The sequence below is a fragment of the Prionailurus bengalensis genome, chromosome B2 (assembly GCF_016509475.1).
Source record: "Prionailurus bengalensis isolate Pbe53 chromosome B2, Fcat_Pben_1.1_paternal_pri, whole genome shotgun sequence".
NCBI lineage: Eukaryota > Metazoa > Chordata > Mammalia > Carnivora > Felidae > Prionailurus > Prionailurus bengalensis.
The window spans coordinates 21,299,402-21,319,217 of record NC_057349.1 but is presented as its reverse complement, the minus strand read 5'-3'; the positions used below and the strand labels follow the sequence as shown (position 1 = coordinate 21,319,217).

Genomic DNA, 19,816 nt, shown 5'->3' with positions numbered 1-19,816 from the left:
TCAGAGTTTACCAATTCAAAATTTGTCATGATTTGGTTAGCAGCTAAACTTAAGGTCATCTCTGCTTAGGTTAGTAGTTCTCAAAGTGTGACCCTGGGACCAGCAGCATGGGTGAGACTTGGGATCTTCTTAGAAATGCACATTCTCTTGGGGCGCCTGGGTGGCGCAGTCGGTTAAGCGTCTGACTTCAGCCAGGTCACGATCTCGCGGTCCATGAGTTTGAGCCCCGCGTCAGGCTCTGGGCTGATGGCTCAGAGCCTGGAGCCTGTTTCCGATTCTGTGTCTCCCTCTCTCTCTGCCTCACCCCCGTTCATGCTCTGTCTCTGTCCCAAAAATAAAAATAAAAACGTTGAAAAAAAAATTAAAAAAAAAAGAAATGCACATTCTCAGCACCACCCTCCTCCCTGCACACCTACTGAATCAGAAATGCTGAGGTGGGCCCCAGCAATCTGCATTTTCACACCTAATGCTGATGAATGCTAAAGCTTGAGAACCACTGGCATAGAAAATCCTAACTTCTTTCTGGAGAAAAGATCACAGAGAGAATTTTTTAAGTATAAGACAATATTTTCCTAAGAATCATTAAAAAAATTAGCCTTCTTCTAAAAAAGTTTTTAATGTTTATTTTTGAGAGAGAGAGAACAGAAGCAGGGGAGGGGCAGAGGGAGACAGAGAATCCAAAGCAGGCTCCAGGCTCCAAGCTGTCAGCACAGAATCTGATGCAGGGCTCAAACCCACGAACTGTGAGATCATGACCTGAGCTGAAGTCAGACGCTTAACCAACTGAACCACCCAGGTGCCCCCAGATTAGCCTTCTTTCTAAATAGTCAGAATTAATAAGGATGTACTATAAATAATATTTTTAAGTTTATTAATTTTGAGAGAGAGAGAATGCACATGGGAGGGGCAGAGAGAGAGAGAATCCCAAGCAGGTTCCGTGCTGTCAGTGTAGAGCCCAACTTGGGGCTTTATCTTGCCAACCGTGAGATCCTACCTGAGCCAAAATCAAGAGTTGGATGTTTAACCAACTAAGCCATGCAGGTGGCCCTATACTATAAACATCTCAAGACAAGCCTTCAAAACTGAAATAGATGTGCTCTGGCTTATGAAAATGATCACTTCCAGGACATGCTTCCAGGTTCTTGTCTACCAAGTCATTTGAACTGCATAGAATACAAAATTACAGCCTCTCCAAATGTACTGTTATGAGGCTTTCATGTTATTTTTAACAGATGTTAACTAGATTTATTGTGATCTCTTTCCAACACGTACAAATAACGAATTATGTTGTAAACTGGAAACTGATGCTATGGGTCAATTACACCTCAATCAAAAAGTGTATACTTTCATAAAATTAATATGTGATATAATATAGTTTTGTTTTACTTTGTAAACCAAATACGTAATTGCGTTATTTAGTTTTATCATTGAATAGGCAGAAGTGACATGAAAACATAGAGATCCCCACGTAGAAAACCCTTTCTCAAAGGATACTTCAGATGATTGGTCATAGGTACCCAGAAAATTCCCATGTTAATTTTCATCTCTACCAAAATAGTCACAAGAGGCCAGAAATAGCCTCTTTAGGTGAGTATCCAAGAAGTAGCTGTCTTTAATGTGAGTACCCAAGAACCGGAGAAGCTTCTCCAAATCTGTGGTACCTTTTCCACTCTCCCTTTTTTTGTCGTTGTTAATAATTCTTTCTGCTGACAAAGTGCTGCATCTAAATATGCATGAGCAGACTGTTAGAAACTCCTGAAATTCTGCATTAGAGATTCTGAATTTGTGACAATACCTTTGTGATATCTGCCTCCACTGCCTCCCCAGAGTCCTCCTTTAAATGAGCCGTCTCAAACCGAGGGGCATAATTTTGCTCCTCGCTCCCTGCAATCTGCTGCTGTAGCCTCACATTTTCTTGTTTTACTGAGATGACCTGCTGCTTCAGTTTGGCATTCTTCCCCTTCTCATTCTCAGATATGAACTGTAAATTATTAACTTGAGTGAGCAGTTTCTCCAGTCTTGATTTCAGTTTCTGTCGTTCTTCCAGGTTCTTCTTTTCATGTTTCTGAAATTCCTCCCGTAAAGACAGGAACTCGTGCTCTCGGGTCTTCTTTTCCCTTTTCAACAAGTCCAAAGCAGAAGTGGTGGCCTTTTCCAATTCTCCCTTGAGCTGCTTCAGCCTCTCTACCTCTTCTTCTTTCTTACTTAAGGTTGTGTTCATCTCCATGCACTGACTTACAGTTTTATCTTTCTGTTGCATTTCAGTCATGTACCTTTCCTGTAGGTGAACATAATTGCCCTTGACCTTCTTAAGCTCGAGCTGTAAGGTTTCCTTTTCATTCCTAGATTCCTGGAGATGTTTTTGGGTGTTAGTCAAAACCTCGTGCAAGTTCTGCAGTGTCTTCTCGGTATCATTCTTCTCTAGCATCACTCTGTATTTGTCTTCAATTAGTTCTTCCATCTTTTCCTTTAGCTTATTTATGTCAACGAACACCTGCTGCTTGGTAGTCTGCCTCTGGAGCTCTTCGACCTTCTTCTCTAAATACTTGTTACTACACTGCAGGTCTTGGATCAGAGTTTGCTGCCTTTTGTTAGTATGTTTTAATTTCCGTAAGACTTCATTTAAAGCCATGTCCTCTTCCAGAGGTTGTAAGCTCTCCAAACTCTGCTCCATGTCAGGTGCCTTGCTGTCCTCCTGAGATGCTCCACTACTCCAAGAAATGACTGCAGGAGACCAATATGAGACAGTCCCTGGTCTGTCCATGTCCTCCACTGTGACTTCCTTTTGGTGACTGACTGGCATCTCAGGAATATCCCCGAAACTCTGGATTCTTTTCGAAGACACTGAAATCTTATAGTAAATAAAATAAGTGAAAAAGAGTATAAAGATCATAAATTTTGAAATCAGAGCTGGCCTTAAGTCCTAGGTCCCTAGTTTGGTTTTCTCAGCTCTAACAATGATAATATCCACTTCCAATAATACCTATTTAACAAACATACTTAGGTATTAACTGCTAAGTATATATATAGCACCGATAGCAGAGCACAAAGAGTAGGTATATGATAGGTATCATATTTACTTTTACAAAAGAAAAACTCAGCTTTGATACTCTGACCACTTTCTATGGTGCAAAATTTTCTGAACACATGTACTTTCTTTGACTTCAAATGAATTAAAACAAATTTATCAATTACCCTACAGTCTGTGAGGCCTCTTCTGAAAATGAAGACTACCTCTTTCTTTTAATGTTTATTTATTTATTTGGGGTGCCTGGGTGGCTCAGTCGGTTAAATGTCTGGCTTCAGCTCAGGTCATGATCTCACAGTTTGTGAGTTCAAGCCCCACATCGGGCTCTGTGCTGACAGTTCAGAGCCTAGAGCCTGCTTTGGATTCTGTATCTCCCTTTCTCTGTCTGCTCCTTGCCTACTCACACTTTGTCTCTCTCAAAAATAAACATTAAAAAATAAAAAATAAAAATGCTGTTATTTATTTTTGAGACAGGGAACAGACACATGGGGGAGGGGGAGCAGAGAGGGAAAGAGAAAATCCTAAGCAGGCATGAGGCTCAGTGCAGAGCTCAATGCAGGGCTCGATCCCACAACCGTGAGATCATGACCTGAGCTGAAATCAAGAGCTGGGTGCTTAACCGACTAAGCCACCCAGGCTCCCCTGAATGAAAACTACTTTTATTGCCTGCTAAACCATTATCTCATTGCTATGACTCCTGTGAATGTAAGAATGTCAGATGAACATGTTTTGCCATTGACTTTCTGCCCACAACACAGGTTTTAGGGGCTTTTTCAAAGGACAATAAGTTGTAGTAAGAAAATACTGAAATGAATATGACATTAAAAATCCTGTAAAAGATATTTGCAAGGGTGGGCTGTATAACTTCCTAGAACTTAGAGATATTGGACCCCTGTATTTTTTTTTAATGTTTATTCATTTTTGAGAGAGAGAGTGTGTGAGCCCGGGAGGGCAGAGAGAGAGGGAGACAACAGAATTTGAAGCAGGCTCTAGGTTCTGAGCTGTCAGCACTGAGCCCTATGCAGGGCTAGAACTCATGAACCTGCCAGATAATGACCTGAGCTGAAGTCGGAAGCTTAACTGAGCCACTCAGGTGTCACTGGACCTCTCTTTTAATGGTTTACTATCATTCTGGGATAAAAACAACCATCCCTACAGAGGCCTACAGGTTCTACTATCTGGTCTTGCTGCCTAAGGCTACCTTTCATCCTCATCTACTACATGCCTCCTTCAATCCAGGCTTCTGTCAGGTACTAGTGGGTGCCATGTTCCCTGAAGCCACAGGGTTTTCCACATGTTACTTCTGCATGGAATGCTCTCCCACCCACAGTTCCTTAACTCCTAACTTATCCTTCAGAGCTCAGCTCAATGACCACTACTTCCAGAAGCCTCCCCCAAACTCGCTGACTAGGACAGTAAGACTCCTGTCATTTTATTCACAGCTCTTACCATCCTTGCAGCTTACAGTTTATATGTAATACTATAGCACGTTATCTACACTTTACATACACTTTATATGTAACCACTCAGAGCCTTATCATAGTTGAAAGTTCACATTTATTTGTGTGATTCTTTAATGTGAGTCTCCTCTACTAAGGTGTTACTTTCATGAGGACAAAAACCACATTCTTTAAAACCATTATATAATCAACACATAGCATTGAGCCTAGCACAGAATAGGTTCCAGAAAGTATTTATTGACTGAAAAAATGACTAAATGCAGTGGAAATAGGAAGGAGCAATCTTGAGAAATGCTAATTAAGCAGATTTTTTAAATGCCATTTTCCAGAATCAATACAGGGAAATAAAGTTCTCTTTTAAATAATGCTTCCAAATAAATGAACAAAAAAACTGCTCATACTTGTAAATGAAAAATAGTCATAGCTTTTCTCATCAGACTTAAAATAAAAAGGTATTATTTTTACTATTCTTGGATTATATTTGCCCATACCATTATATTACTTTTAAAAAATTTTCAGAGAGCACATAGAATTTATACTAGTGGCATCTTCAGTGTTCTTAGGATACTACATGTATGCCCAGAATCAATAAGTCAAAAGACAAATTAGTATTTTCACTTTGGTAGAAAAACTACCATTTTATACTTGTTAACTGAAATCCCTCATGATAGAAAAATTTTAAGATTTTCCTGTCAAATAACTTAATACCTCCATCCTTCTTCCTCTTCTCAATCTTTTTCTTACTGTAAACTCTTGAGTTCCAGCCAATTTGATTCACAAATATAAAAGCCAAGGCACCATGTAGATGCTAAGACACATAAAAGGATGAGTAAGACAGAGCCTTGGTCCTCAAAGACATGACCATTCAGTAGGGCTAATCTCCATGTATGGACATAATTTTAATAGAAAAATCTGTTTCTAAATTGATTAAGATCTCAGAAGGTATTTTCCCCAGAGAAGCAATGTCCCTCTTGCTGATTATTAGATTATTTAGTGGTACTTGGAAAAGTCTAAAATTATATACATAGTTTTGGGGGTTTTTTTTGAAAGCACATATTTTAATACTCCACAAGCTATATTGACCACCCCAAAATTTACCTTTTCTGTTGCATAATTAGCTTTCAGATCAAGCTGGTTAAAGCCGTTCTCTTTGTAAAACGGTTTGTCAACATCACTGGGTACATTTTCCTCATACCAGAAGCTCTGAGGTTGACTAGGTTTGAGGGCAGATTCCGTGGCAGCACTTTTAGCCAGTGACATTTCCATGAATTTCACTGTCTCTCCACTGCCGTGGACTACAGGTGGACTTCTAGAAGGTTGTATGACACATTTATGAGCAAATTGCTCTTCATTTGTAGAAGTGCTAGTTCCCAGTGAATTTTCTTCCTTAAATGAATCTTCCTTTATATTAGTGTCTTTTGCACAATAATACACATGAATTTGCATTTCGGGTTGTACTGTATAAGGTAAGCCTTCTTTCAGATTTTGAAATGTTATCATTTCATTACTAAATGCTTCTGTGTGATGAAATTTGCAAATGGGTTCAAATTGTCTGAAGGAAGAAATGCTGGGGTCAACTAGTTGAGGTAGTACATTCTGTGAGTCATTTCCAGTGTTGAAATCTCATTAGAAAGAGAAAGATGGAAATAAGAATTAGCTGTCCATACATTTATATGCTAACAGTTATATTTACATTTATGAAATAAACTGTTGGGAGTCTTTTTAAAATTATTTTTGTGTCAACATTTTTTTATTGAGTGTATTTCAGCATGACTTAGTGCTAGCAAACAAAATAAACTACTTTTTACATGGAGACCAGAAGTTCTCAAATGACTGCTACCAAAAAAGTTTGTACATCATTCTGGTCAAATGCCATTACAACAAATTCCAAGATATCTTCAAAATTCTTTTGTTGTACTGTAATTCTAAAATGTTTTGATTATGTGTCCAAAGAATACAAAAGCACAATGAACAGTATAATAACAAACACACATAAACTTGGTTAATCTCACAGCAATCCCCTGAGCCAGGCACTGTTATTATCCCTGTTTTACAGATAACGAAACTGAGACATAAGAGATGTTAAGTCACTTACTTGCCTAATGTCACAGGTTGGGTAGGCGGTGCACCTGGGATTCTAGAACACTATTTCTAAATGCTGTGTTTGTCAACATGACAAGTTATCCAGACTTAAGACATTAAAAAAAAAATTTTTAACGTTTATTTATTATTGAGAGACAGAGCATGAGTAGGGAAGACAGAGGAGGAGACACAGAATCCAAAGCAGGCTCCAGACTCCGAGCTGTCAGCACAGAGCCCAGTGAAGGGCTTGAACTCTCAAACTGCAAGATCATGACCTGAGCTGAAGTCGGATGCTTAACTGACTGAGCCACCCAGGTGCCCCAAGAAATTTTTAAAAATCAGAAGTAGAGATGCCTGGGTGGTTCAGTTGGTTAAACGTCCAGCTCTTAGTTTGGGCTCAGGTCATTATCTTAGGGTTTGAGCCCCAAGTTGAGCTCTGGGCTGACATTGTGGAGCCTGCTTGGGATTCTCTCTCTCCCTCTCTCTCTCTGCCCCTCCCCCACTCATGCTCAGCATTCCCTCACTCTTTCTCCCCCTCCCTCAAAATAAGTAAACATTTTAAAAATTAAAAAGATAAAAATCAGAAGCAAATAGGCAATAAAATGTTACAAAACTAATTAATGATGCCTCCTTCTATCTAAATTCCCTCCTTTCCCCCTCTTGAGAGATAACTACGAAAGCTGGTATGTATTTATTCTTTCCACCCATATTTTTCTGCTTTCATTACTCAATTATGTACCTTAAATAATATATATCAACTTCCAAGAATTGGAAAGAAATACCTAACAGTTCCATTTATTAAGTAGTGAAGCTCAACTTCAGTATTTGTCTCAACAACTTAGATGTTTGAAAATTACACACAAACTGAAAGAAAAATATAATGCTTTATTTTATTCTCATACAATTGAACTTACTACTTGGATGCACTACTGGGTATCACATGTCTCAAATCTTGGAATCAGATAGGACAATGCCAACCATCACTTTCTATTCTACATTGATTTTTGTACAATACTTGCTTTTTATCACAGCAACCTGCAAAGACCCAGCTTTGCAAATAATACTTTATAGAAAGGGTTATAGTATGGTTTTACACTGAAATAGTAAACTATCTTAAGCTGGTAGTTTGTGGAGTCCAACAGATGTCCAGTGTCACAGCTTCCTAAATATTTCAAAATGTCATGCAGCACCCTGGGTGATATGCAGTACAGTACTATTTTCCGTGCTTTAAAATTGTATGTAAACAGACTCAAATTACATTTGTAACATATATATTAGACATAAAATGTATATATATATATATATATATTTATATCCATACAAAAGTCTTTATTTCACTTAAAATTTTGCTTTTCAGACTTAGCCATGTAAATATCTGTGATTTGGTTCATTTTACTGAAGGACTACACTTTAATCCCTTTTTGTTAGATATGTTTCTAATTTTGCTGTTAAAAACAACCTTCAGTAAACATCCTTATACATGTTTCCTTGTACACTAAGAATTTTTGTCTAGGTTCTGGATATACATACCTCAAAGTAGAATCACTGGATTATAGAAAATGTTACCTTCAACTTCACTAGACATTGCAAAATTACCCTCCAAAGTAGCTGTACCAATTTATACTTCCAACAAGAGCATAGAAGTTTATCTGCTCTACTATGTCCCTCCAACGCATATTAAACTGGCATGCATTAAATGGTATTTTGTGGTCATTTGAATAGTTTTGCAGGTTTCCTTTTCTGTGATCTGCCTGTTAGATACTGTTATGGCCTCAATTTAATCTCCCCAAAAATCACATGCTGAAGGCTTAACCCCCAGCATCTTACAGTGTGACTGTATTTGGAGATAGGACCTATAAAGAGGTAATTAAGGTTAAATGAGGTCATAAAAGTGGGGCCCTAATACAATATGACTGGTGTTCTTATAAGGAAGAAAGGACATCTGGGAGGCCTCAGGATAAACCAACTCTTCTGACACCTTGATCTTGGACTTCCAGACTCCAGAACTGTGAGAAAATAAATTTCCGTAGTTGAAGTCACCCGATCTGTGGAGTTTTGTTATGGCAGCTCCAGCAAGCTAATACGTACACTTGGCCTGTTTGTCTATCAAGCTCTAGGGGTCTTTTTCTTATCGGAGTTCTTTATTTTGGATACTAATCTTGTCAATGTATACATTGCATGTGTTTTTAGTCTGTGTCTTGTTTTTTTTTTTTTTTTAATTTTGTTGGTTATAATTTGGTCATATAGAAATTATTTTTTATTTTAAGATAGTCAAATGTGTTGCTAATGGTTTGTACTTCTCATGTTACTCTCTGGGCCTCATGCTTCTCATCTGGGTAGATACAAACAACCCTTATTCAAAAAGAAAAAAAAACCTATTTCATAGGATTGGTTGTGGAGTGTGATCATGCATATAAAGTGTATATTATAGCACATGGCTATTATTATTATTGCTGTTATCACAGGACACGTACACACACAAATCTTGTTTCTCTGTGTATTGCCAACAAAGAGATACTCACCACCTAACCGGTCATCTAGTGTGCTATAAATTTCTTCAGCAAGTGTGAGTTTAGACTCATCTTCCCTTTTTATATTCTTTATTTCATTCTGTATTAATAATAAAAAAGGCATTAGTGTTAATACTTTAAACAAACATCAGAAGCTTCTTCTAAATGTGTATGTACATTGCTATGTAACTTTTCTCTTAGTATTTTTTGTTGCATGGGTAGAATGTACTTTCCAGTATCCTTCCCTACTGTATATCTGAGCTCCTTTACTAAAAAGTAAAACCATGCTAAGGGAGTCACGATATTAAATGACGTTAAGCAAGTATCTTGCTATTTTAATATTTTAGTTTTTTTTGTAAGTCAAATCGTGGTACCACAAACATGAGTATATAATAATGTATAAATCTCTGATAATCCTTTGGAGTCTGTTAAATCTGGTCTAAAGATCTATTAGGGTAGTTGTCATTTAAGTCTTTTAACAGTGAAGATACAGGGTGGGTTCCAGTAATGAGGTGAAATCTGATTTCCAATAGATAAAAATCTATAAAAATTCATGTAAGACTTATTCTCAAAGTTATCTCAATGTTATCTAAGGGAAAGGTTTTGTTAAGTAATATTTTAAATGTTTGAGGAAAACATTGGTTTCAATATGAACAGTGTACCAGGCATGTAAGACAAATGATGCTCTAAAAAATTTGTATCTCCTACTAAAGTCAGCTGGTTACAAGCTTCTATTCAATCATGCTTTTTATAACATTGTTCCACTTATTGAAGGTACCTAAAGAGTATGATAAAAACTGAGTTATATTTTATAAACATTTTTTTAGACTTCTTGCTAATTTAGACCATTCCTGCTAATTAGATTTTAAGATTTTAAACATATCAAGAAGAATATCCTTTATTTATTTATTTATTAAATGGTTTTACTTATTTTTGAGACAGAGAGAGACAGAGCATGAGCGGGGAAGGGGCAGAGAGAGAGGGAGACACAGAATCCCTTCAGGCTCCAGGCTCCAAGCTGTCAACACAGAGCCCGACGCAGGGCTTGAACTCACAGACTGTGAGATCATGACCTGAGCTGAAGTCGGACGCTCAACTGACTGAGCCACCCAGGCGCCCCAAGAAGAATATCCTTTAAAAAAAATAGTACTATTCACATGTATTGATCTTATATTTACATAAACTTCTTGGAACTCCACTACTCATTGAATTTCAGAGATTACCTCTAACTCTAGCCTTCTATGATAATACTGTCTTTAAAATATGCTTGTTGTTCCTTTGGTTTATAAATTATTTATAAAGAATAAAATACTCCATGAGTTCCAAGACAGAGAACCTCTTACATAATTTAGGAGATTCATTCTTTACAATTTGATATATATAATATGTTAGACTTTGACTAACACTGTAATACTATGATGAAATTTTCTTTTAAAATGAAATATGAAAGGGGCCACCTGGGTGGTTCAGTTGGTTAAGCCTCTAACTTTGGCTTAGGTCATGATCTGGCAGTTTGTGAGTTGGAACCTGCATCAGTGCTGAGCCTGCTAGGGATTCTCTCTCTCTCTCTCTCCCCCTCTTTCTCTCTGCTCCTCCCCCACTTGCATGCACATGCACACACATGCACTCTCAAAGTAAATAAACTTAAAAAAATAAATGAAAGGGGCGCCTGGGTGGCGCAGTCGGTTAAGCGTCCGACTTCAGCCAGGTCACGATCTCGCGGTCCGTGAGTTCAAGCCCCGCGTCGGGCTCTGGGCTGATGGCTCGGAGCCTGGAGCCTGTTTCCGATTCTGTGTCTCCCTCTCTCTCTGCCCCTCCCCCGTTCATGCTCTGTCTCTCTCTGTCCCAAAAATAAATAAAACGTTGAAAAAAAAAATTTTTTTTAAAAATAAATGAAAATATGATAAAAGTTATCATTATGAAAATAATCTTGAACATTTTAAAAAAGAGAGAAAGTAAAAAACACTCAAAAGCCCACTACTCAGTGAGAAGCAATGTGATCATTTTTCTATGTCACCGAATATACAGTTGACCCCTCAACAACATGGGTTTGAACTTCCCGGGTCCACTCACACAGATTTTCTTATAAATACAGTATAGTACTATAAATGTATTTTATTCTCCTAATGATTTTCTAAATCACATTTCTTTCCAGTATATAATAAAGATAATACACAAAATATGTGTTAATTGACTGTTATTGGTAAGGCTTCTAGTCGTAGTAGGCAATTAGTTAACTTTTGGGGGAGTCACAAGTCATATGAAGCTTTTCAACTATGAGGGGAGTCAGTACTCCTAAGTGCTGCATTGTTCAGGGGTCAACTGTGTGTCTGTATTATCATATTTAAGGTTTACATATCTACTGTACATCTGTGCAATCATCTAACTAGGTTCCTATTGGTAAAAATTTGGTTGCTTCTAGTGTTTAAATAATGCCTTTCATGAAAGTTTACTTGTTTATTTATAATCTCTACACCCAGTGTGGTGCTTGAACTTACAACCCAGAGATCAAGAGTCACATGCTCTTCAAACTGAACCAGTCAGGCACCCCTGATGTTTATTTATTATAGGTAATCCTGCACATAGCTCATTTGCATACTTCCTTGAGATAGAATTAAAAATAAAATGCAATTTCCTCTCACTAAATGGCCCTTTATTTTTTTTAAAGATGTGTTTCTTCAGTTTGTTTTGTTTTTATTTATTTTGAGAGAGAGAGAGAGAGAGAGACAGAGACAGAGAGCGCCTGTGCATGCACATGTCTGCAGGGAAGGGCACAGAGAGAGGGAGAGAGAGAATCCCAAGCAGTTTCTGCGATCCCACAAACCAGGAGATCATGACCTGAGCTGAAATCAAAAGTCAGACACTTAACCAACTGAGCCACCCAGGCACCCCACTAAATAGCCCTTTAGACAGTTTATGCCAATTTATGGGTTAGCCCACATGAAATTGTCAATATTTGTCCATTTTCAAACTATAAAAAGGCAATTACATATGGCACAAAATAATTCATTCCTATTATTTCCCTACACTCCTGCTAGTAATTGTTAAACATTCATCACAATTTGGGACAGTATATTTTTTTTTTAGTTTATGAGAAAGGACACTTGTAATTGTCATTAAGATAAAGTCATTTACATGCAGGGCTCTGTCAATACCATGATGAATGACATCTAAATCATTTGCATGCTGACATATTAGAACATGCTCAAGACCAGATGTCTGGCCCGTTGGGCTCTTTTCCTGCCTCTGTGACCCAGTTGTTGTGGCCATGTCCCCCTGGCTGCATGCTTAGGACTTTGTGTGGAGGCTAGAAAGGATCAGGTTTAATGCTCTATTTGTAACGTTCTACCTTTGGGAAAACTAGACCGTGTATTCCCCTCCTTTGAGCCTCCACTGGAGATTCTTTTAGTGTTTTTCGTATTTTTGAGGACATTTTCAGAGGAAGACAACGTGAAAGCTGAATACATCTATACCTCCTAGAACTTACAAGTAATGCACACCTGAGGCAAGTCTGAATTGGTACTGCTGGTATCCATATAGAAGGGAGAATCTGAGCAAGTTAAGTCTTGACAAAGACTGCTGACATTCCTGGCATCCGCTTCCAAGTTGCTTTCTAATTTTTCATGAGAAGCATCCACTTCAAAATGCACAGGATCTGAAGGTGATGAGAAAACTTTTTGATAATCCTTGTTCCTAACTGGTGAATGATGAAAGTCTTCTTTAAAAAAAAAAACATAATTTTAATGTTTATTAGTATATGTGAACAGAGAGCTTTGTCCCCCATGCCTTCTCACATTAAGAAAGCAGCAAAGTTCAGTGTCCTAAATTTTAAAATGTCATTGGTCAAGTTATTAGAAAAAAAATTTTTTTAGTCTGAGTATACCATGGTCACTTTGTATAGTGCAAATACTGATTTGGACAAAAACAAGTCGATATGTGTGGCTACTATCCAATAATTCCCCTAGAAGACTTGGGACTCAAAGTGAAGGGAACTCTCAGTTACTTAATCAAAAGATATTTACAAAATATTATCAGAGAACTATTAGGTTCCACAAAATACTGTTTTTCTATTTACTTGGTACTTTCTATTATCTCATTATCAAGTCAAATCCAACAATGTAAATCCGTTTCCCCCACTTCCCTATGCCACACCCATTCTCTTAGGCAACTGGGTTTGAAAACTTGGAGATGCCTTTGGTATCCTTCTAGCTCATCATTATGAGCCATCCAATTACCAAGTCCCATCCATTTCTCTTTTAAAAATGTTTTTCGTAACCCATGCTTTCTTTCTACTACTCGCGCCATCACACAGGCCCATACTCTCATGACTTCCTCAGGTCGGGGATGGTAGTGGACAGGATGTCCAATCACCTGGAGTTCAAGTTCTTCTGCTGGACTTTCTAGGACTCCCATAGCCTGGACCCACATTACCTATCCAATACTCGCCTGCTCTAGTCAGATCATACTCCTTACTATTTCAGTCTGACCTGGCAAATGCTTCTCTCTCCTAAAGCCTTCCTATATACCCATTCATCTATCTAAAAAATTCCTGCAACATGGGAAATCTCTACAATTCAGCACCTATTTGTTTTACCGTTTTAGCTTTTACCACCCTTTCAAGGGTGTTAGTATTTACAGATTATAAATGCCTCCAGAAGAGTCCATTCATGATTTTCTAGTAATCACCGCTGCAAACAGCAATGTTGTTCACAGAGTAAATACTGATCAAATGAATCCTGCAGTCCAAAGATTTTATTTCTATTAAAACTTCTCAATTTACAGTTGCTACCTATTTGCCCGGATTATTTTATTGAATTATCGAATTAATGAACAATTTATTGAGGCTTGATTTGTTTTCCCAAAGCCATGCCATCGTCTGAAGTATAAAAAGCCAGTAAGACAAGCAGGCTAGTCGGGCTTAGTGAAAGGCCTAACTTTATGCTCACCTTTTCCACCTTCGGAACACATAAATGCTGCCTAGGCTGTGGTGAAAGGAATCTGAAAAATCTTCGTTTTCCAAACGCAAAAAAACTCAAGGCCCTTATTTCTTCAATTTCTTTGTTGGTGAACCTAGAACTTCCATTTACACTTTTATAAATTTGTTCACATGGCGCAATCTGTCAACTTACTTTAAAGTTAGGTTTACTTTTTCCATCTTTCATCCTGTCCTTACCAGGTCTTTGCCAACATTTTTAAAGTATTTATTCAGATGTTTGGGTAGATATTCCAGGAACATTATAAAGCTGTTTTAAGATGGGCGCTAAAAGGGTCGTCATTTGGAGTTACCACCAACATTCTAGTTTTAAAATTCTCTCAGTTGTATGACAAACATTTTAAAAATCACTCCTCTCATTTTCCCTCAAAACAATGCACCAAACTTTTCAAGTCTAAAAAGTGTGCTCACTTTCAGGGTCCATAGCTTCTTGGATCCGCTGTAAGGATTTAGCGCTTCCACCTTCCGCACAGGGTTTCGCGGGAGAAAGAAAAACGCTTTACGACTTCATCCACTGAAGGCTTTGAAAAACTCGCAGTTGGCACACGGGCGCGCTGGAACGGCCCTGTGTGACGCCCGCCCACCGCCCTAGCCAGTCTCGGCTCGCTACGACGCCACGCGGGCTCCCACGCTCTGCGCGACGCCCCACGCCCCAGGGGCGCGGCCGGGGGAAGGGCGGGACTTCCGGCAGGATTGAGACTTCCGGTCGGGCGGGAGTTCCGGTCAGGGCGGTCCTAGCTGTCTTGGTTGTAGGTCTTTATCTCTCTTAGCACGTGGCGTTCGCTTTTGGCGTTGGAGCTTCTGAGCAGTTTGATAGGCGGGCATCTGCCCAGAGGGGGTTGGATGGGCTGCGTGTAGCGCTGTCTCTGTGCGGTTTCCGTCCCAGCGCGGGGCGGACGGCCTCCAGGGGCGCCGAGGCTCTGCGCGCTTCCGTCATGGACTACCGGCGGCTGCTGATGAGTCGGGTGGTTCCCGGGCAGTTCGACGACGCGGATTCCTCGGACAGGTGGGCGAGCCCCTTTGGGCACACAGACTCCGTAAGGATTCTGCTGTCTCCGCCGCCGCGGGCAGCCTCGGGCTTTTGAGGGAGACAGGTATTTCATTCGGAGTAGTCTCTCCATAGCCCTTTGCTTCTTTCTCCATGCCAGCCAGGTCTTTTAATCCCACTTTGCGCCAGAGTTCACGAAAGCCACTTGTCAAGGGAGTTCCAGATTGGCTAGCCTCGCTGAGAGGCAGAGTTGGAGACAGTGGTTGGGAAACGTAGATTTTTAGTCTTTAACTGCATTTGGCGTTCAAAAAATATTTGAGCACCTGTCGTGGGCCAGGTTTTGTCCTCGGCGCGGGAGATGGTGGTGAACAAGATTAAGTCCCTGCAGTCTTTGAATTTTACCTTCTATTTGGGAAGGAGGGCAGACAATTAAGTACATAGAGATATTTTATAAACAAACAAAAAAACCCCCCACAGATAATATATTCAATGCAAATAATTAAAATCAGTTGGTAGACTAATGACAGTGTCAGGGATGAGTTGAGTCCACATGTGGAACTAACCTCAGGAAGAGCAGAGGGAACAGCAGTTCAGGAAGAGGAGACAACAGTGCACAGCCCCAACGTTGGCATCACTCTTGGCTGTGAAAGAAAGGGCTAGAGGCCAGTGTACCTAGAGCACAGCACAGGGAGTTGAGAAGATGGCTAGGTAATGATGTAGAAGTGAGAAGGGGCCAGATCATATAGAGCCTTATAAGGGATGATAAGCAGTTGGGATATTCTAGGTCTTAACAGAAAGCCATAGGAGGGATTTTACTAGGGGAATGACAATCTGATTTATGATTTAAAGGAATTACTCTGTTATGGAGAGGATGGTTGTAGAGGGCATGAGTGGAAGCAGTTCAAAAGTGATAAAGTAATTCAGTTCAAACATGAGGGGAGCTAGAGATAGGGTCACGGGATATGTTTTGGAGGTAGAAGTGACAAGGTTTGGTGGTAGATTGGCTGTGGGATGTGAGGCAAAAGGATTTCAGGATAACTCCTACATGAAACATAAGAGTTCCTTTGGAATTCCAAGAAAACGTTTTTTACTTTATATTCACAATAAAGATTCATTACATGTAGATTTTAGTAGTCATTTGGGGATTTTTTTTTTCCAGTAAAAATACGTTGATCATTTTCTGTGTGCCAGGTCTAGTGTTAGTGGGTAGGGATACATTGTAAACATCACCCTGATTGACACAGAACTTACATGATAGGAGGGGAAACATTAAATAATTGGACAAATTATTTGTATTAGAATTGGGTAAGTAGTACAAAGGAAAAAGGAGTGAAGAAGATGGGAGACTTTCCTGACCAAATGATGATAATCTAATACTGAAAGGTTATATAAGATTTAGTCAGAGAAACAAGAAGATTTTATTTCAGATGCATTCCAGGTTTATGTTTCCAGATAACCATATAAAAGGCTTTAGGGAAGAAGTAGGAAGAAGAAACAGCCCAGTGTGGCTGGTAAATAGTTGGCAGTAATGGGTATACACTGGTTTACCGTCCATCACTGGATATTGTGAAGATAAGCCAATGGACTTTGTGACCCTGCCACACTCCAGGGTCCACTCCACTGGGAGGTGGGGGGAGAGCATAATGTATTGGGTAAGTAGAAGCCAAAGATGCTGCTAAAATTCTACAAGGCAGAAAACGACTTCCCACCGCAAAGAATTGTCCAGCCAAGGTTGAGAAGTTCTGGTACAAATGAGGTATAACTTTGGGGCGCCTGGGTGGCTCAGTCGGTTGAGTGTCCGACTTTGGCTCAGGTCATGATCTCGCAGTCTGTGAATTCGAGCCCCGCATCGGGCTGTGTGCTGACAGCTCGGAGCCCAGAGCCTGTTTCAGATTCTGTGTCTTCCTCTCTCTCTGACCCTCCCCTGTTCATGCTCTGTCTCTCTGTCTCAAAAATAAAGAAACATTAAAAAAAAAATAATAAAGAAAAACAACAAACAAATGAGGTATAACTTTAATGTGCCATAGTAGATTGTTGGCAATTAAAGGATCAAATTAAGGATTATGTTTACAAAATCGTAGTAAATAGCAGGTGTTTGATGATTATTCTCTTCCCACCCATGTCCATGGAGATTTGGAACCCTTTGAGCTGTGGCTAATTAATAATCAGGATTGATCACCTGAATTTACTGAATTCTTGTCTGACCGTTTTTAAGCTGGTAGTTCACATTATCAGGGTTCTATGTGGTTCCTGTGTTTGTTCTCTACATGAGTGATCAAAACTGGTGGGACCTCTGTTGAATCTGACCTGCAGACATATTTTGTTTGGTATGCACAGTGTTTTGTTAAAATTAAATGTACCAGTTAAGTGGGAGATTTAAAAGTCCACACTTCTGGCTTCTCTTGAAAAACTAAGATCTGGGGCGCCTGGGTGGCTCAGTCGGTTAAGCATCCAACTTCAGCTCAGGTCACGATCTCACGGTCCGTGAGTTCGAGCCCCGCGTCAGGCTCTGGGCTGATGGCCCAGAGCCTGGAGCCTGCTTCCGAGTCTGTGTCTCCCTCTCTCTCTGCTCCTCCCCCGTTCATGCTTTGTCTCTCTCTGTCTCAAAAATAAATAAACGTTAAAAAAATTAAAAAAAAAAAAAAAAGAAAAAAAGAAAAACTAAGATCTGGTAGCACTGGCTCTGAATTTTCACATGGCAGAAAAACACCTTATTGGTTGTGCTCCATTTACTCTGGGCCTGATCTCTGGGTTTGACAATCACCACTTCTCTTACTGAATTACACCCAGACTGCTCTGAATTACACCACTCATTTGTGGTGCTTATGTTCACCATTCCTTCCCTTTTATGAATAGGGGTGATTTGAAGTTCTTTGTGTAGCACAAATCTTGATACAGCTTCTTTTGTTGGAGTGGTATTGAGTTCAAGGTAAGGCTGCTTTAGACTTAGTCCCAAATTTTGTCAGAAAGCTTTCCCCCAATTGATTCTTAAGACATATCTGTGAATGGTTTTCCTGGAGTTGGGTCTGGTGTACTGGTCAGAGTGCATTCATTCAGCAGAGAAAATGACAATGTAAATCCTGACTTCATTAAGGCCGAAGTGATTTAACACCTGATGTACTTCTTCTTTAGTAGGACCTGGAGAATAAGCAAACAATGGGAATGACACTTTGAAAAACAGAACCTGGTATTAAGTTTGAGTTTATTGGGAGATAATGTTGAGAGGAAAACTGTTAGATTTATTGGTATAAATTTAGTCTGTTATATCACAAATAGCTGCATGTATAAATCCAATTAGAGTTATGTGGAAACATGCTGCACATTGTTATTTCTAGTGAAAACATTGACCTAAGGACCATCAGAGAGGAAGATATTCTGTTTGAAGATCTGCAGAAGAATGTGCCTGAGAAGATGGGTGGAGGTGATATGGAAGAGAAGGAGGAGGAGGAGGAAGAGGAGGAGGAGTATGATGAAGACGACTGGGATTGGGATGATGGAGTTGGAAAACTCACCAAAGGTTGTATCTCAAATGCAAGGAGTAACCCACAGGTATTTTACAAATGATTGTATACATCTTTATGTTATTTATGTCTTCTTTTTTTAAAGTACTTTTTGTTGTTCTGGACTTGAATTGGAAGATTTCCCTCAGGTTATGTTGCCCTGTAGCCCCAACCTTTAACGAGTTTTATTCTTCATCCTTTTTGTATTTCTGATAATTTCCTGGATGTAGGTTCTTTTCATAGTACATTTTAAAAACTACTTAAATTATGGTAAGATTAGGAGCTTTAAAGTCTGCATGGGAAAAGATGCAAATAGGCAGTTCACTACAAATGGTTAGGAAACATGGAGAGAAAGTTCCGCTTCCTTAGTAATTAAAAAATGCAGATTAAATATGTAGAAATGCTGTTTTTTCACTTATGAAACTGACCAAGATGCAAAATCTATAATTGCTGATTGAGTAAATAAGTACTTATTTAGAGGATAAACTGGTATGTGATAAAAGCTTTTAAAACATAAAATAAATGCTTTGATTCAGCAATTCTTTTAAGACTGTGCCAAGAATGGTGTTATGAGAATGATTCTCCAGTATTGTTTATAGAGAAACACTGGAAACAAGCTTGACTAAATTTGTTGTGGGACTGATTTCACACGATGGGATATTATGCAGCCATAAAATACATTGCAGTGGAACACTATATTAATGACATGAATCTGCCATCACCTACTGTGTACCGGGCACAAGTTATCAGACTGCAGAGCCTGCTTCTCAACTGGAAGTACTCTGTTTCAGGATTTTGCAGAGCCTTAGGATTAACATGGTACATCTTACTAAAGCATAAAGATTTCTGAAAGAGATGGAGGGGGAAAAAACCAACAGTATTTCTTTGAATATTAAGATTGCTATATTGTGGATAAGAATGAGTGCATTTTAAAAATAACCAGATGAATTTCACACTTGTCTGTTTTGGTGAGACGTTGAGCTATTTTAATATAGAGTTTATTCTCTTTTAATAAAGATAGAAAAAAAGGCAAGTGTATATGCTTAAATGTTAACTATTATCTTTGGGTGCTGGGATTGTAGGTGATTAAAATTTTACCTGTGTTTTCTACTGTGAATCTCTACTTAGAAATGTTTTTAAAGTTATATCTGGTAGAAAACTTTAAATAGGTCTGTACAGACAGCATAGGTCTGTGCAGTCAGCCTCACACTTGCAAGCTGAGATACGCGGAGTAAATCAGTCATTGTTATGAGCC

The 19,816-nt window shown here is 39.1% G+C and overlaps 2 protein-coding genes across 8 annotated transcripts in view; one reads left to right on the top strand and one right to left on the bottom strand.

Moving 5' to 3' along the window:
• CAGE1 (cancer antigen 1) overlaps positions 1 to 14,675 on the bottom strand; it is a 56,215-nt gene extending 41,540 nt beyond the window's left edge. For 5 of the 6 annotated variants that reach the window (XM_043590865.1, XM_043590866.1, XM_043590867.1 and 2 more), the window contains exons 1-5: positions 14,485 to 14,675; positions 12,581 to 12,735; positions 9,093 to 9,180; positions 5,587 to 6,110; positions 1,796 to 2,851 (exon numbers count right to left, since the gene is read on the bottom strand). In XM_043590865.1, coding sequence (XP_043446800.1) covers positions 1,796 to 2,851; positions 5,587 to 6,110; positions 9,093 to 9,180; positions 12,581 to 12,735; positions 14,485 to 14,497 — 1,836 coding nt within the window. In that variant the 5' untranslated portion in view covers positions 14,498 to 14,675. Of the gene's footprint in view, positions 1 to 1,795; positions 2,852 to 5,586; positions 6,111 to 9,092; positions 9,181 to 12,567; positions 12,736 to 14,484 lie in introns of those variants that run through there. The other variant, XM_043590872.1, reaches the window with a different exon arrangement.
• An 80-nt stretch (positions 14,676 to 14,755) lies between these two features.
• The window catches only part of RIOK1 (RIO kinase 1), a 30,988-nt gene continuing 25,927 nt past the window's right edge, over positions 14,756 to 19,816 (top strand). The window contains exons 1-2 of one of the 2 annotated variants that reach the window (XM_043590873.1): positions 14,756 to 15,079; positions 18,397 to 18,610. In XM_043590873.1, coding sequence (XP_043446808.1) covers positions 15,009 to 15,079; positions 18,397 to 18,610 — 285 coding nt within the window. In that variant the 5' untranslated portion in view covers positions 14,756 to 15,008. Of the gene's footprint in view, positions 15,168 to 18,396; positions 18,611 to 19,816 lie in introns of both variants that reach the window. The other variant, XM_043590874.1, reaches the window with a different exon arrangement.